The following is a 19,494-nucleotide window of genomic DNA, read 5'->3' as shown; positions in this document are numbered from 1 at the left end:
TTTTTTGCTATTAAGAGAAACCAGCAGTAACTTAGGAGTCAAGTCATGTAGAACTGTTCCAGGTCTGACAGAGTCTTCATACCCACTGGTGTGCCTTTCAATTCTGTGTCTCAGTTTCCTTTTCTCTAACCTGAGGAGTTTGGAGAGAATATGTCTAAAGTGTAACTTAGTGAAAAAGACAGGAATGTGATTATTTGAATGCACAGCACATCTTTACTCATTTACTGTGCATGTAAAGGAATCAAAGCAGTTCTAGTGATTGAAGTCCGAGTTTTGGCACCTATGCAGTAAAGTTATTCCCTTTGTGACAGCATCTTCTGAAGGACTGACAGTGCCTCTTGCTGAGAAGGCTTTGGTGAGTCTATGTACCTTGCAAATTCCTGAACCTGCATTTATTTGAGCAGGCGGCATTTGACTTCCTTCCTCATGTCCTCGCCTGCAGACAGATGAGGCATTCACTTGCCAGCTGTAGTTTTCTCCCTTATAATCAGTCAATGCCTCTTGTCTGAGTGAAGATGTGTTTCCACAGTTTAAGGAGCTAAGGACTTTGTGATGTGTTAGTGCTTCCATTTTGGCTTCACTAGACTGGATTAAGTCATGGAATTTGGTTAAATTAAGAGGCAGATAGACACATCCAATGATCATTTAATATTATTAAAAAGAAAACTCTCTTTTCTAAAGTGAATAAGGAACATCTCATTAGGTTTTATGACAAGACCCATGTCACTTTTATAGGTGTTGAGATTTAAATGCTAGGTCATTTTTGGATAATATCATTATTTTAAAATCAAAATTTGACTAATATGTTTTTATGGGATTTATACCTAGAAATTACTACCAAATTACCCACTAAGTGTTTGAACTGCTTTAACTAAAAGTGAATGTATTTGAGCCTTCTCAACAGTGAACATTATTAATCTTTGAAATTTTGGTAATTTGATAGGTGAAAAAGTAGCATCTTTGACAATTGTACTGTCTTGATAATTAGATTCAGTGATTTTTTTCAGGTGTTTATTACCTAGTTTTACTTATTTTGTTTAAATTGTTCATAAGCATTACCTCTTTCTCCATTGGCCTGTTAACAACAAATGCATTGTTATTGATCATTTTACTGTCTAGAACTATGCTAACTACTAAAGATATGTCATTGAAAAAAATCATAAAAAGGTATTCTCATGGAACTTATGTTCTGGGGGAAGGAAAAAAGCAAGAAAAAATACTAGGTTTATATACTAAGGAAAAATCAAGGGACGGAATTAGGATTTACTGGGAGATTACTTTAAGCCAGCTAATCATCTAACACTTTTCAGAGGAGGTGATATTTATGATATAATTAGGGAAATGCAAATCAAAATCACCATGAAATACCACCTTATACCAGTGAGAAAGGCAAATATAAAAAAACCAGGAAAAAACAAATGTTGGTGAGGATGTGGAGAAAAAGGAATTCTCCTACACTGCTGGTAGGAATGCAAACTGTTTCAACCACTATGGAAAGCTTTGTGGAGGTTCCTCAAACTACTAAAAATGGAGCTACCATTTGACCCATCAATTCCACTCCTAGGAATCTACCCAAAGAACACAAAAACAGTTCAAAAGGATACCTGTACCCCTATGTTTATTGCAGCACTATTTATAATAGGTAAGATGTGGAAACAAACCAGATGCCCAAAAATAGATGACTGGATCAAGGAGATGTGGTATATGTACACAATGGAATATTTACTCAGCATTCAAAAGATAAACCCATGCCATTTACAGCAACATGGATGGAGCTAAAGCGATTATGCTCAATGAAATAAGCCAGAAAGAAAAAAGAAAAATATCACATGGTTTCACTTATAAGAGAAATGTAGGGAAACCAAATAAGGGATCAGGGAAAAATAATTACAATAAATTAAAAAACAAAATTGACAGACAACTATAAGTCAGAGACATTCTGCATGGTAGGGGGAGGGAGAAGGATCAAAATGGAAGGGAAGAGCACAAAGGACTATGGTGATGGTGCATGGATGACTTGGTGGGAATTTTATGGGGATTGCATCTGAGAGGAGAAAGCATACCTTGAACAAAAAGGAAGAATGATGTAAAATATATATAAAATTAAAAAAAAAGACATTGGCAAGAACATTATAGAAGAACTCTTTTTAGGTCATTGAGATGGCTAGTCTAGAAACAGGAGTAGTTTAGGTAATCCAGGAAGAGAAAGATCACCAAGGGGGCTGGAGGTGAGAAATGGGCAGAAGTAGGGATGGAAGATGTCGGAACCTTTAGCCCAAGAATAACATGTTAGTTCAACAGAAGATGTTTTGGTATCGTTTCAAGTATGTCAAGAAGAAATTGAAACTTTCTGCTGAAGAGTGATAGAATCTGATTTACAGCTTAATGGATAATTTTATTTGCTGGGTGTGTAATGAGTGGGAACAAGAATCAAAGCAGGGTAACCAATCAGGTGAGTAGGGTAGTTGTCTAGGCAGAAATTGATAATTAATGGGGTAGAGGAAGCTGTCAGTGGTGTTTTGAAATTCTTTCTACCTACCAGGTTAACCAATCTCCCAGTTACTATGACAGTAGACTTTTCTTAATCTCAGTTGACCCTTTTTTGGAAGGCAACACCTCCTCTTTCTTCTCATAAGCCTTAGTCAATGACTGGCAAAACAAGCCCTTTGCCAAAGGGGAGGGGACTATCTTTGTGGTATAATTTGTGCATTAGCACTTACTGTGAAATCAAACTGAAAATCATCTTCATTATTTCACGCTCATCTTCTGCTTCTCTTTCTCCTCCCTTCCTCAATAACTAACCTGTACATGAATCTTCATCTTGGCTTCCTTTTTAGTGAACCCGAGTAAGACACTGAGTTTAGGGAGGCAGAGGCTGAAATAAAGGAAAGGGACTGGATTAGGAATATATATTTTTTAATTAATTAATTTATTTTTTTAAAGATTTATTTATATAAGCACTGGGTACAGTCAGAGCGCGGGAGGGTGAGAGAATTCACCAGAACCAGAGCAGGGAGCAGAACAGGCACACTGACGAAATACACTGCTGAAGGGAGCAGCCGGCGCAGCAGTAGAGGTCTGCGCGCCATGTGGGACCTTTGCCAGGGGCCGGGGTTCAAACCGGCGCTGCAGAGTCTGTGGGCAGCTTCACAGCCCAGCGCTCAACCGCCGTGCCACCGGGGAGGCCCTGGATTAGGAATATTTTAGACATATTCCACACAAACATCTAGAATATGAAACACAGAACAACTCCTAAATTTTGTTATTTAAATATTTGCTGGATGATGGTACTATTTACTAATATGAGATGTCTGGAAGGAGCAGGTTTGCAAGGTAGAGAGGGAAACACTTTATTTCAGATATGTTAAAGTTGAGATGTCTATAAATGGATGTGTCAGAAGGGCAATTTAATATACTAATCTTTTGTTCTAAAGGGCAGTACAGCATGTAGATCTATATTTAGGATCCAACCATGGTATTCAAATGGTATTTGAAGAAATGTTACTGAAAGGAGCACTTAAATAGTGAGAGTATAGATGAAGAAAAGAAAGTTTCTCAGGACCCCATCCTGGCATGACATTTAGAGTTTGAGCAGAAAAGGAAAATCTATCAAATAAATTGAGAAGTTGTCTGTAAGTGAAACCTTGAGGGGACTGTATCATAGGCACCAAGAAAATAAAGTGTTTCTAAGAGAATTGAATGCAGCTGAGTAGTTAATAGAGATGAAGACAGAACAGATCATGGGACAGGTAACAGGAAACTTATTCGTGATCTTGACAAGAGAAGAATTTGGTAAGAAGATTCTGAAGTGATGAAAATAAGTAGTAAAAGAGAGAGTGGGAGAAAGAAAGAAAACACATTGACCTTGGCAACTGTTGTTGCTGTGAATAGGCATTGTGAGTGAAGTAGTGACTCAAGTAGGACAGAGCCTCAGGGTTTTTTTTTTTTTTTTCTTTTTGATTGACATTATTAGAAGGGAAAAATAGCTTTATAATAGAGAAGGGTCAATTATAGGAAAAAATCTTTGAATAGACAAAAAGTGGGGTGTCCTAGTGTTCATAATCAGGCATGGGTTCCTTTCTTTGGGAGAAACACTTCAGATTTGTACCAGGAGAGATGCCAGAGAATACAAGCATCAATGAAGAAAGCTCCCTAGATGTCTTGGTGTGTGGCGGAATTGGTTTTCTTTTACTTTTGTGTTCTTGAAACATGAAGCCAAAGATACCAGCTGAGATGGAGGTGAAAGGGGGGGGGGGGTTAGTGGCTTGGAGATTTGAGAAGAGAATGAAATGATCATGTTAGAGACTAGGAAAATTTATTTACATGGGAGATGTATAACATATTTGTGTTACTAAGTGCTCCTTTTTTGGGATGTATGCATGTGGATTTTTATTGTTTTATTTTTTGCATACGGATTTTTAAATAAATGCAGTCAGCAAGGTCGTAGGTATTTTTCTAGCCATGTTTAGGTTCTTAGTGTATAGACATGGAATAATGAATGGCTGGATGTAACTATCATTAGGAATTTGTGAAGAGAACACTGGGAGATAGTGAATTTGCAAGGGAGTAATTTTGTGGATAAACTCCAAGATCTAAGCTGGACCAAGAGGCAAATGATAGGGAAGATGGAAAGAAAAAAATGGGGGGTAAATGGATTTTAAGTTTTTCTGGGGTCAAAGAAGTGCTGTAGTAAGGGTAGTAGAATATATGAGCTGGAAGGATAAGTGGGAATAAACAGACTGGGATGTTTGACACCCACATCAGAGATATTAGAAACATATGTGATAATGAAGTAAAAAATATGACTAGGGAAGAAAATGGGCTACGAGAAATACCATGGGATGGAAAAGGCTGGGAAACTGTGAGGATATAGTACTGGATTATCTTCATTGATGCAGAAATCTCCAAATTCAGGGAAAGGAGCAGAGATGTGGTCAGCACTACAGTGGGCACTAAACTCAGTGAAATAGATGGGGAATTGGCACAATGTGATATTTGTTTTATTTCATTGATTCTTTGAGTCCTTAGTGTTTTAAGTATATTTTTATAATGATATTAAAGAAAAACATATGGCTTCATCTGAATGAAGGTGGTTTTTGACTAAGCCATATAGGTGTTTCTTTTCTGCTGTCTCTGGCTTGATGAGGTGTTCCACTTGTTTTGCTTACTCTACATGGAAATGTTGCAGGGTTTGCTGTCCCCCAGAGTGTCTGCCTGCTAATCTGGCAGGTAGCGTAAACTAGCTCTCCCATGAATAGCCCGGCTTCTGTCCTTGTTACTGCCCTGCCCCAGTGTGCTGACCTCTCCCAAGTTGTTAAGATCTGGGACAGCCACTATTAATTGTAGCTGTCAAAGAGGGCAGCAGTCCTTCATTTCTCAAAAGTTACTTCACTGTGGACACCTTAGCTCAGATAGCCTCTGATTTTCACAGAACAGATCATTTGATGACATGTGATTGATGGCTCTCTTTAATCCATCCAGATCATCCTTCAGTCAGTCCCAGGTATCTTTAAGCATTGTTTGGCAAGCCTGTCTTCTCCATTCCCCGTGACTAATGGACCCTTATTCCAGCTTGTAAATGTTGCAGCCACCAGGTTGTCTTGAACATCTGCTGATTATTTCTGGACAGGGAATTATGGGGAGAGCGGAATGGATGCTTTCAAAGAGCTGGCTGCCCAGGAAGGCCTTTGCATCGCTCATTCAGACAAAATCTACAGCAACGCTGGAGAGAAGAGCTTTGACCGGCTCCTGCGGAAGCTCCGGGAACGACTCCCGAAGGCCAGGGTGGTGGTTTGCTTCTGTGAAGGCATGACAGTCCGAGGCCTGCTGAGTGCCATGCGGCGGCTGGGTGTAGTGGGCGAGTTCTCACTCATTGGAAGGTAAATGTCTCTATCTCTCTCTGTTTCTCTAACACGTGCTCGCACACTTTGACATACATATCCTTGCTCCCATAAAGCTGGCCTTCCTGACTCCCAGGTGGGTGCATGTGCTCTGTGGCCCGACCACTAGTTGAGGATGTCACTGAGTGGGATTATCAGCATTTTTCTGATAGAAGGGCACGGGTACAGGCTTCTAGGACAAATGATGAGACGGTTTTGGGAAAAAGTGGTAAGTTGCCAGAATATATTTTGGATTGAAGAATTATTCTTTTCATTGGTTCCTGGACACTCTGCCCCTTAAATCAATGAAACAAAACAAAACACACAAATACTTGTATCTTCGTATGTCTAAAAACACAGAAACTTTACTGGAGTATTGGTGGGTGGAGGGTAGCAATAAAGATGAAAATATATATTAAAATTTGAAATTTAAAGAGCTGGTGGAATGCAAGTGAAAACATATAACTGCACTTTTGAGTTTGAGAATATCTTTACGGTTATAGGGTGACTAACAGCGGTGCTTTCAGCATGTAGTAGGTTCTAAAATCTTTGTTCTTCTAGAATATATGTACTTGTGTGGGAGCAGACTTTCAGAATGAATGTATTTTAAAGGGGTGTTGATTTAATAGGTGTCTATAATAATAATACTTTCCAGGTATGAGAGGTGTGGAGTTGAGGTCAAAATATAATTGGAGATTAAGAAAATTATTAAATTTGGGTAAAATTGGCACACTGCCACAAAAGATCATTTTGTATCTTCAACACAATATAGCCATGAAGCTACTTAAATGCTTATAGAAACATAAGCCTATTAAGAGGACATTGTTAAAGAAGGAATATTATTTCCTTTAAGAGTGAAAAGGATGTAAGTGCGATGAAGAATTATACAGAGTAAGATGTTCAAGATATGCACCATGACAGATGGTATACAGATATTCAATCCTTTTAATTGTTTTTGTGAGAAGACTGCTTTTATGAAGGGTGCTTGTTTAAAAAATTCTCATGTTTACCATTTTCAAAAGAACAATATTCTGTTTTGTAGAGTTTATTTCCTTTAATATCCCTGAAGAGGCTATCTACATGGATTTGGGAGATCTTGAACAGAAGTGGAAAATATGGGAACTCTTGAGTGTATAGATTGTCTAATTATGAAATATAATTACCCAAATTGCTACTGTGTATAAATTGGAGTATCAGGAACTCATTCCAACATCACTATTTAGAAACTGGACAAGGATGCTAATGTAAACAAAAGTCTTTGCTTGAGTTATTTTGCTCTTGCTTACCTGCTAATAGTGCAACTGAGTTCACACAAGTATTTTTGAGTATCACTTGTGCCTGCCCAAAAGGAGGTCAGCTACATGTGATATTGACTTTTTTTTTTAATCCCACTCTTTCTCTGCTCTACCTCTTCTGCGGATTACAGACACATCCTAGGTAATATGGTAATAACAAACACCCAAGCTGTTGAGGATTTCCTCCTAGTACCAATGGGTACCATTACTAAAACCTGCAGCCCCTTGAAACCAAAGCTATGATCCAATTGGTGTTTCTGTACCTTTCTGGGCTATATATCATAGAGGTCTCCCAAAGCAGTATTGGCTTTTACTCTCATATCTAAGAGGATTTTTTGGAAAAAAAATTCTTTGTTTGCAATGTTCTCCTTCCCTGGGAGAGAGGTGAGCATGGCTAAGAGTCCACAGGGAGCTGAGCTGGCAACAAGGCGGAGCAGTAACACTGTGCTAGACCTATAATTAGCCTTCCTTTCAGATGCTTGATTCTCCCACTACCTATGGGATGAATTCTGTCCCAGATGTTCCCCCATCTGTCATGTCAATGGACATTTGGTGGACTTGGTTCCCTCGTCTCAACAGATGTCCGTAAGAGTTCCAATTTAACATCAAATTGTAACTTTTAGCTACATATGTAATGCTGCCAAATTTATCTCCTTCCCATTTAAAGGGATTTCAACTACCAAATGATAAACTCCTTCTAGGTTAGGGGTCATGTTCAGTTTGTTTATTTTTACCATGAATGGTTTGATCCTGGCTGCTGCCTCATTCATGAGAGAACATGTGTAGATGGCAATGGATTTCATTTCACAGAGATAAGGATAAGTAAATCATGGTGTAAATTGGAGCAAAGGATTCTCAATTTAAGAATTTAGGACTTCCAGAATGAAGACATATTTCCTTGCTCCCATGACGCTTCTGTTCTGTCACACTTCACATCCAACATATGAAGTTTTGTTGGTGCTACAATCAAAGCATATCCAGACTTTGATGACTTATTGCCATTCATACAGTTATTGATCTGACCCAACATTAATCTCTCACTTGAGCTCTTGGAATAACAACCAAGTTATATAATTCAGTGCATATATAATATACATATCATAGTATAGTTAGTGAATTTTTATTAGTGAATTGTTAGTCAAAGAATAAATCAAAGCAAGACATGGGTTAAGAGTTCTAGTTCTGCTAAAATGTTACCATATGATCTGATTTAAGTTACTTTTTGTTTTCTAGTCTTTATTTTTTTCTACAAAAATTAACAAACTGACTCCAAACAACTTGAAGTACTTTTCAGTCATGGAATTTATATTCATGCCATGTAACTATACTATGATCAATAAGAATGCACTTGCCAATTCATTTTTTCTAAAGTTACACATGAATTTGGATTAATCAATTTACATTTTCTTAATAGCTTTCTAGTTAAAACTAGAATGTATTAAATACAGATGATCAGTGTTTGTACCTTAATCTGTGATCACGGAAGGTAGCCAGCAGGTCCATAGGTGAACCAAACCTTTGGCTTTGGACAAGTTGACATAATAGTTTCACCAAGCAAGCTCACTGACCACAATCAAGTTAATCCTCATGCAAAAGAAATATGCCTTCTAGTCTATTGAAATTGCTTTTTTTGCTATAATTCTCATAATTGTGCTATCAATAAATTATAATTATATCATTAGATTATAATTAATGGTGATGATGGTGATAACACTTTTTAGGACTCACTGTGTGCTAAGTACTTTATATATATATATTTACTCATTTATTGGTCATAATATGTGAAAGAGTTACTAATAATATTCCATTTTTATATGTGGGGGCATAAAGAACTTGTCAAAAAGTGTTGCAGAGTCAAAGTTGGGGTTCGATCTCAGGCATTATGACTTCAGAAACTGTATGCTAAGCACTAAGCTCTCCTGTGTGTTAAGTAATGAGTATGTTGTTTAGGAGACATTAGCATTACCCCTGGTTTCCTTTCAATTTGCTCTGTCTTCTAGATCTAATTGCTTAGATTTACCTTTGGAAAATCAACTGTGAGATTCTGTGGAAAAAATGTTATACTTCTAATTATTCTCTATTTCTTTGAAACCTTTTCTTTCTCTCCTAGTAAACATTTTATACATAAGTATTTTATATAATAATTCAATAAGGGATAATTCTTTTCAAACTCATTATTTTTTATCTTAACATGAAATTCTACAGTATCATTCCTTATTTGCATGCTGGTCTGTATCTATGGAACTCTATGTAGAACAGTTTGAAAGAAGTAATATTTGTCTGAATCCTTAAATTATAATTATTAAAATTCTAATAGTTAACTGATGAATTTGTTTTGACCCAAGTGAATTTGTTGTTTCACTTGAATAAAACGAAGTGAGCATAATTCATGTTTGACACTTAATAATAACTACCATTTGTTGAGGGTTTTGTATGTACTAGACCATTAATATATCATATCTCCATTCTTAATAACAACCCTGAAAGTTTGAATTAAAATGTAGAAAATGTGAAAAAAATCAAATTGCTAAATTTAAAAAGTGGTGTAGATGAGATTAAAACTTCCTGCTATACCATAGCATATTAATATTGAATTGATATGTAAGTGTTGAGTTGTAACCTTCTCAAAGATAGGAACCAGGTTTATAAACTTGTTTATTTCCCTACCATACCTAGAAGTATTTTGACTCAGTAAATATTCAACAACTATTTCAAAAGCTGGAGAGTAATAGAGAGAGCAGAATGAAGAGCATTCATTGTGTGACCCTACCCTTGATTTCCCTTTCATTTTCTAGGATCAGTAATTCTTGCCTTGTGGTAAGGGTTGTGGTAAAGGTTGATGTTCTTTAATCAGCCTCTACCTCAAATATTTTTCAGTAAAATAGAGACTCATATTTGCCCACCTCTTAGGCTGTATTTTTCTAGTTACCAAAATGTCTACTTGCCTGTTAAACCATAGCTAAATGTTGGGATTAAGCCCCTATGGGAACCTTTGTTCTTCCAAAAAAAAAAAAACACTCTGCTCAGGATGAGAGTTTCCTTACTTTACAAACCAGTGTGGGCTTCCACTCTGGTTTCCTCATCATAGGAAGCCCTTGTAGTCGACTCTATTAAGGTAAAAGGTTAAGAATCTCTGATCACAAAATAAGTGTACTATATTTTACTATGTATTTGCTAACTCCCTATGATAACTACAACTAAATTCTTGCCTGTTCAAAATAAGCATCCAATAAAAATGAAGTCAATTACCTTCCATTATGTCTCCTCTCCCTACTATATCTTGACCCATCAAATGATAAGTATGTGGTCCTTACTTTTCAAATGCCTATTTGTTACTGGTGTATACTGTCTTATCTATCATCTCTCCCAACTCTAAAAATAAAAATTTTATTTTTATCATTTTTCTTTCTGATTTATTGGAATTTAATGGACATACAGCACATATAAGTTTGACATATGCAGCATAGTGATGTACAGATTGTGAAATTATTATATAATGAATTTAGTTAACTCTAACATCTTACATATCAATAGATACAAAGGGAATGGGGAATGAAGAACATGAAAAAGCTTTTTACTCATGATGAGAACTTTTAGGATTTGTTCTCTTGCAAATATACCATGCAACAGTGTTCACTAAAGTCAGCATAGTGTATATAACATCCCCAGTACTGATTTGTCTTATAACTATAAATTGGTACCTTTTGACCACCTTCATCTAATTTCACACCCATACCCTGACCTCTAGTAACCACAAATCTAATCCTTTTGTTTTGAGTTTGAATTTTTAAAGATTAAGCATGTAAGTGAGATCAATAGTATTTGTCTTCCTCTGCCTGACTCATTTTATTTAGCATAAAACCCTCAAGGTCCATCAATGTGACATATGACAAAATTTCCCTTTTTTTTATGGCTGAATAGGATTACATTATATATATTATATAATTTCATCATATAAAATGTATGTGCATCTATATGTATTTTATATGTTTATATGTGTGTATGTGTACATACACATTTATCTGTTGATAAACATTGAGGTTTTTATTCAGGTCTTGGTTACAACAAATAATGCTTCAGTGGATGTGGGGACTGCAGATTTCTGTTTAAAATAGTGATTTAATTTCCTTCAGCTGTCTACCCAGTTGAATTATGCAACAGTTCCATTTTTAATCTATTTAAAAAAGATTTATTTATACATATAAGAACTGGGGTAAAGGCCAGAGTTGTGTGTGTGTGTATGGGGTGGGGGTTGAGAGGATTCACCGGAGACAGAGTGGGGAGCAGAACAGGAAGAGCTACTGAAATACACTGCAGAGGAGAGCAGTGGGCAAGACAGGAGAGGTCTGCTATGCCATGTGGGTAGCTCTCTGGATGAGGATCAAACTTGTGTTGCAGTGGCTTTGGTGAGCTTCATAGGTTGCGTCTTAACCCCTTGTACCACCAGGGAGGCACCATTTTTAATATGCTAAGGAACCTCCATCCTGTTTTCCATAGTGGCTATACCAATGACAATCCCATTAATAATGCACAGGACTTCCTTTATTTCACCTCCTACCCAGCATTTATCTGATTTGCAGATATTTTCTCCCAATCTATGTGGATTGTATTTTGATGGTTTTATTTTTTATACCATGCAGAAGTTTTTTAGTTTGGTTCTTTTTAAATTTTGTTGCTTGTGACTTAGATGTCACAGCCAAAAATCATTGTTAAGACCTATGTCAAGGAGCTTTTCTCCTATGTTTACTTCTAGGTGTTTTTATGGTTTCAGATTTTACATTTAAAGTTTTCAACCCACTTGTTAAATTTTAGAGTGGCAGAAGAGAGAGGTCCAGTTTCATTTCTTTACATGCTTGCACCAACTATTGTCTTTTCACCCATTAGATCCACTTTTCAATATGTCTGCAGAGAATTTCCCACTCCCATCTAAAATGACCCATGAAAGGCTAACACCATGATTTTTGAGTTGAAAGCACATCAGACACACTTAACACACATTTGAAAGGTGGTTGGCATGGAGCAGTTACTTTATTTCTAAAGAGGCCTATGGTTTCATTTTTTAAACAAAGGAAATGCTTCATTTTTACAGTGCTTTTTTTGGGTCTCTTTCAGAAATTAAACCCATATTTAGAAAAGTGACCTCTATGCCCTTGAAACATAGGGTGATACATTATGGTGTCAGGTTTCACAAGCTTTATTTTTTTTTTAATGAAAATGAGCTATTTTGGTTTCCTTTCCTCTTTCCATTATGGAAAAAAATGGGAAATTTTATAAAGTTTACAGGCAAAATTGCACAGGTTATATATTTTAAATTTGGGTCTTTAAAGTTGGGCTTCCAGTGAAATGTGACATCCCCCAAGATGGATTATAATCAGGAGGCTGGGCAAAGCTGCTGGGCATTTTCTGATAAGTAATGATCACAACTTAGAGGTACATAACTGCCTTTTTCTGGGCTTCAAAGGGAAGAAGAAATGACTATTAACCTGCTGACAGGATTGCCCATCCTTAAAACCCTAGTATTCTAAAGACAGATTTACAGAGCTTTGTGGAACTTTAGACCTCTAGAAAAGACTGACTGAGAAGTGTGTGAGGGAATGAGATGGGCTTTACTTGTAGGATATTGACAGGTGTTTTAAGCAGTGATCACTGCCACAGCAATGCTGAGGATTCTGTGGTAATTGGAATGACTGATAACTGATTTCTACCTTCTATATAACAGAAATCTAAAAAGAGAGAGACTACACTATTGCGATCTCTACTTGCCTTCAGGGTATTAGAAATACTGAAGGAAAGGATTTCCCTGTGTTCTGTAAGACACTGACTCAGTTTGAATATAGCTGAAAATGGAGGTCATTAAGATTCAGCTCAGTTTGTGTTTGAGACTATTGGAGGAATTTATCTCAACACGTTTTTGTGGTTCCTATTTCCTAACCTGGACAAACAACAGAAACACAGGGACGCTTAAAAATACACATTGCTGGATCTCTTCCCCAGGCCCATCAATAGGATTTCTTGGTAAGAGATTTTCCATCTTCCTTTTTAAAAGTACATAAGTTGAGCTAGGTTTCAGAGCCACTGACTTTGATGCCTACATGGGTACTTTATCAAGTATCAGGTGATACTATGAATGAATTGCTTACAGGATGTCTGTAAAAGTGAAGATGAACAGTTTAATTACAATGCATGTCATTCTACCATTTTCATTCTGTTTTTAATTTCTTGAAATTTGTCTTCAATATTTTCTTTTAAGGGTAATAATATATCCAGGAGTAGTAAGTAGTAAAAGTAATAATGGTAATATAATAATAATAAACACTACTTGCATCTCTGCTTATTTTCTATGCTTCTTTTTTTCTTCTGATGCTCATGTATACATAGTCATGGACTATCACTAATCAAGATGCAGAATAAGAAACACTTAAACTTGTAGCAGTTTTAACCTCAGTTATCTCTGATTCCAGTTGCTTGGGCTGACCAATGAGCTATTATGTCTTGCTAATTGCAATTTATTAACTAATTAATTGGGGTCTGATTAATGAGTTGCTCTACAGCTGCTTGCCTGACTGTATCATAAGCCCGGGGAAGTCTTTTCAATCTTCAGCTTCATGTTTCCATCTTCTTCAGATTCTAATTAATTATGCCCAGGAATGGTGAGGAATTTATATGTACTTTTCAAATCAACCTTATTAAGAGTCACCAATTTTAAGTGTATAATCTGATGAATCTTGTTGACTCTATATAGTGATGTGAGCACCATAACAATCATGACATAGAACATTTCCAACACTGCAAAACATTTGCTTGCCCTTGCCAGTCACCCCGCTCCAACTCTTGGACATAGGGAACCGCTGATCTGCTCTCTCTCATTCTCTTGCCTTTTTTGAGAATTTCATATAGAGGGAAGTATATCGAATGTAGTCTTTTGTTTCTAATTTATTTCAGTTGGGAAAATGCTTTTGAGATACATGTTTTTAAGCTATTTTAGTAGTTGGTTTTGTAGGTTTTTCTTCAAAACCTATATGTATTGGTAGCTTCTTTATTGCTGAGTAGTATTCTATGGCATGGATGTGCCTGATTTGTTTATTCATTCTCTTATTGATGGACAGTTGTTTTTTTACTGTAATGAATAATGTTGCTTGGAACATTCATGTATAACTTTTTGTATGTTTGTGTGTATGTATGTGTGTTATATATGTTATATATATAATTCTTTTCAGGGAATGTCTAGAGGTAAGATTATAGGTCACTGGTAAATTTATGTTAGTTTATAGAAACTGCAAAACTGTTTTCCAAAGTGGCAGTACAATTTTATCAGCAGTTCTAGTTTTTGTCCATCTTAATAGTATTGTCAGTGGTTTTGCTTTTACCAATTCTAGTTGGGGAGTAGTAACATCTTTTGCGGCATTAATTTGCATTTTCCTAATGACTAATAATATTGTCATTAAGAATAGTATTTTTATGTACTTATTTGCCATTGTAATTATCTTTTTTGGGTGATCTCTTGTACACATCTTTGTCCATTTTTTTATAAGATTGTCTTACTTTGGAGTTATAAAAGATTTTTATAATTTTGGGAGATAAATCATTTATAATATATATGTATAGCAGAGATTTTCTCTCAGTATGTATCTGAAATTAAATTTATTATTACTATATTAGGGTGATATGTTTTAGATTTTGGAAGTCCAGTTATCAGTTTCTTCTTTCATGGTTCATGCATTTTGTGTTCTATGAAAGATGGTTTAACCTACTCCAAAGTCACAAATATTTTTCTACAATTTTTATAATTTATGCTTTTTCTATTTGAATATAGAAATAAATTTTATACTTGATGTTAATTTTTGTATATGTTGTGAGAAAAGATGAGAAGAATAAAAAATGCTTTTTTTGATGCAAGTATTTCAGTTGTTTCATATCTATTGAAAATATTGTCATTTCCTCTATTAAAATGACTATTATTTTGTTGAAAGCAATTGACTATGCACACATTATACACCTTCCATTATGTTAGATTAATTGAATTTATTTTAGCATGCTACTTTATCTTTATTTTTGATTTAGTAGCCTTTCTATTATTTTATGAATAGTTGCTTCTTTGATCTTTAGAAATATAGAAAATTTTCAAACATTATTTATTTGAATATTTTGTCTGTTCCTTTTGCTTTTTCCACTATTCCTATTGTATGTATGTTAGAATTAAAGTTGTCACAGATTTTCCTGAGTCTGTTATTTCCCTCATTTTATTTTCCACCTCTTCTTTGGGCTACACAATCTCTATAATCCATCTTCAAGTTTAATTCCTCTTTCTTGTGCCATTTCAGAACTACCATTGAACCCATCTACATTTCATTTAAAGTACTTTTCAACTCCAGTGTTTCCTTTTGATTCTCTAGTATAATTTCTATCTATATTGACACTTTAGAGATTTTATTATGTCCTCTTTTACTTCTTAATGCTTTGTTTCCTTATTTCTTTAGGTATATTTATAACAGATATTTTGAAGCCTTTGTTATAGTTGGCATCTGATCAATTTTCCAGGCAGTTTTGTTGCTGGCTTTTTTCCCATATGTGTGTCACACTTTTCAGTTTCTTTAAATATCTTGCATTTTTTTAATGAAATCTGCGCATTTTAGATAGTATATTGTAGCAACTCTGGATACTGAATTCCCTCTCTCATCTGGCCTTTTTTTTTTCTTGTTGCTTATGTTTATTTATTTTGTGACTTGGCTAGGATACTTTATTAAAGCTTATCTCCTTCATTTTGTGAAGTCCTTGGTTTTTCTCCTCAGAAGGTACATTTTTGGATATGTGCTTACTGCTTACTCACCCTGGTTTAAGTAAGGCTTTAACAGAGTATCTTTTTCCATGGTAACTCTGTGAGTTGTATATCTCATTTTGTATCACACTCAGCCATTAGACTTCATTAATTACTGACTGATGGCTCTGTTCTTTTAGATAGTGCTTGGGGCATTAATTTTCCATATTCTGCCAGTTAAATTTGGGCATGAATACTTTTAGAGGCCAATCTCTTTTTTTTTTTTTTGCCCCCTGACCACAGAAAGTGAAAGGTTTAGGTAGACAGGATGTTCCAGTATGAAGACATTTTCCTACCGAAAAGTCCTCACTTGGTAACCCTAACCCTGTCCCATCTCTCTTTAATCTAATTTTGATGGCTAGTAAAATAATCACTTCTTAAACTATCATAGAACATAAATAACCTCTTTAAATGATCCATTATTCTAGGGCTTTAGGTATATTCTGTGAAAAGTTGACAATTCCTCAAAATAAATTTACATTTTTTTTTCCTCACCTGAGATCCTCGCTCCTCATCCAGAATCCTAATTATAGCTATAATCAAGGTCAGGTATGTTCATGCAGGACAATTTGGATTTTTTTTTTTGTTTTTATCTGACATCCTTGATAGATGAGCATGGTTTTCAATGTATTATTTTACATATATTTGCTTATTTTCTTACATCGTTGCTAATTTTTGGACAGCATTTGATTTCCCCCTTCAGATACAGTCTCCGTGCTTCTCCCTACCACAGCGCCCATGATCTATTACCACAGCCCCTTGTGTTCTTCCCTCCCCTGTTTTTGTATTTTAAAAGTAACATTTCAAGTTGAAAAAAGCATGCTCTGAACATTCTCTATAATAGTTTTTGCACTTTTTTCATGGTAGTAATTTCCTCCTACACATGTATAGTCCCTAGAAATTACCATAGGGAAAATTTCTAAAATGTAGATGTTGCTTCAGGGATTTCTGAAAGCACCACACAGTAACTACAGAGTGTGGCCTAAAGGGCTCTGTGTTTGCCAATCCTCTCTAATAAGGAGATAAACAGGTAGATGGCATTTTTTTCCTTCTTAGCATACCAAATGTAGTATATTATGAAGTTATTAAAATTCACTCTACTTAATGCCTTTGGGGATTGCAAATCTAGCTAAAATCTCAAGAGGCTGGATTCACAAAAATTATGTCAGCAAAGTACAAAAGAGTATCTTGCTTGCATGTTTTGCCAAAATAGAAGTAGGATATTGAAAATTATCAAATGAATGCATTTATTTTGATGCATCCTATTGCTAATATTTATAGTGATGTAACTCAATAAAGCTTACAATTTCAAAAGGATAATCAAACACTCATGAACTAAGTTTCAGTTTATTAAATTAGAGTTGGGCCTCCCTGGTGGCACAGCAGGTTGAACGCAGAACTATGAAGCTGTCTGCAGCCTCTGCAGTGCCAGCTCCATTCCCAGCCGGCCAGGGAGATACCCACATGGTGCAGCAGACCTCTCCTGTCTCCCCCACTGCTCCCCTCAGCATTGTTTTCGGTCTGTCTGCCTTTTCTTCTCCCCTTTCTGTCTCTGGTGAATTCTCTCACCCTCCCATGTCTCTGGCCTGTACCCCAGTTCTTGTATAAATAAATCAATCTTAAAAAAAAAAAGATAAAATACTCATGGCAGCATTTCTTTAAAAAAAAATAAATTAGAGTTGTTTACATTTGTACCCCTGAGGTCTTGTGACTTCAGTTTTCTGTGGAGAAGAAAAGGTATTTGCTGAACCTGAATTTTTATGAAATTATATAGTTTATATCTCTACATACATATATATGTATATATACACACACATACCTATATCTTGTCATGTCAAGGCTCAGTTTGGAACAAATCTGCTTCTAAACTTAATCGGTTGCTGTTGGCCAAGTCTCAGGTTCTCACTGGCTATTTGCTGGATTTATCAGTTGCTGCTGTGCGGACCTTTCTATGTGTAGCTCACAAATCACCTGGGCTTTTCTATAATAAGACAGCAAGAAGGAAAGAGAGAGAGAGAGAAAGAGAGAGAAAGAGAGAGTGGGAAATAAATTAAGAGGGAGATAGTGAGAGAGACATGGAAGTACAGCTATTTGACATGACAGGGATGTGTTCTGAAATGGAATCAGTGATTTCATCATTTGTGAATGTCACAGAACGAATGTACACAAACCTAGATGGTTTGGTCTACTGCACATCTAGGCTATGTATAGGAACCGCCATCATATATGCACTCCAGTGGTGACTAAACTGTAGATATGGTGTATTTGTAACCTAATCGTGGAAGAGATTTCTCATTACTTTTACCACGTTCTATTCACTAAAAGCATTTCACTAGGTCTAGTGACTCAAGACAAGAGGATTGCATTAGAGAATGAATAACAGAGTACAGGACCATCTTCGAATTGCCTATTAGAGTAGTAAAAACAGATACTGAACTTGCATGCGTAATTCACTTTTTGGGATGATTCTGACTTCTAGTCATTTTATGTTCCTGTTTTTAAAGCTCTTATGCTCAACAGGAATCACAGTGAAACTTTTGCATTAAAGGACACAAGTATCCTCTGCTAGTATTTTCACTTGTGTTTTCTGAGATTTTTTAACAGACATGTACCATAACCTTTACTTTTCTTTAAATGCTATTTATTTAAAAAACTTTAAGAAGGCCTGCCACCATTTGTCTGTATGTAACTATGTACTAGGTAATGCTTCTTGGTGAGATTTATTATCAATGTGACCTTGAAAAACAAACATTTTACCTTACAGAAGTTGATTTGACTTTGTAGTTTTCCTTCAAAATGATAAAAAATAGTGAACAATATAATACATATAAATACAAATGCAGAATTCCCAATTTTTTTTTAATTTTATATATTTTTTTACATCATTCTTCATTTTTGTACTATGTATGCTTCCTCCTCTCAGATGTGGTCCCTGGAAAATTGCCACCGCCAGTTCACCTGTGTCCCATCACCATAATCCCTTGTGCTCTTCCAACCCCTGTTTTGATCCTAGTCCCTCCTTCTCCCCTGCAAAATGTTTCTGATTTATAGTTGCCTGTTGATTTTGATTTTTAATTTATTACGATTACTTACCTCCCCTCGCCGAGTCCTTATTTGGTTCCTCTACATTCCTCCTATAAGTAAAACCATCCAATATTTTTCTTTTTCTTTCTGGCTTATTTCACTGAGCATAATTCTTTACAGACCCAACCATGTTGCTGTGAGTGCCGCGTGTTTATCTTTTTCAATTGCAGGAGTAATATTCCATTGTGTGGATATATATATATATATATATATATATATATATATATATATACCATATCTTCTTGATCCAGTCATCTATTTTAGAATTCCCAAATTTTTAAATTCATAAACTGGAGTTTTCCATTCTTCACACACAGTTCAAATGATAAGGAAAATGACGTGTGAATAGTGTCTCCTTCTCTTGGACCTATAAAAGAAAGGCCCAGTGTCTTCCTTACAGATGATGGAAGTTTCATTAGGT

At 35.7% G+C, this 19,494-nt stretch overlaps 1 protein-coding gene across 2 annotated transcripts in view; it reads left to right on the top strand.

Annotated features, from left to right (window-relative positions):
- Window positions 1-19,494, top strand: part of GRM1 (glutamate metabotropic receptor 1) — a gene marked incomplete at both ends in the record, with an annotated part of 363,299 nt that overhangs the window by 108,322 nt on the left and 235,483 nt on the right. For both annotated transcript variants that reach the window (XM_084229060.1, XM_084229061.1), the window contains one exon: window positions 5,630-5,879. In XM_084229060.1, the coding sequence (XP_084085186.1) occupies window positions 5,630-5,879 (250 nt within the window). The remainder of the gene's footprint in view (window positions 1-5,629; window positions 5,880-19,494) is intronic.

Source organism: Talpa europaea, assembly GCF_964194135.1.
Source record: "Talpa europaea genome assembly, chromosome: 2".
Taxonomy (NCBI): Eukaryota; Metazoa; Chordata; class Mammalia; order Eulipotyphla; family Talpidae; genus Talpa; species Talpa europaea.
This window is presented reverse-complemented; position numbering and strand designations above follow the sequence as displayed.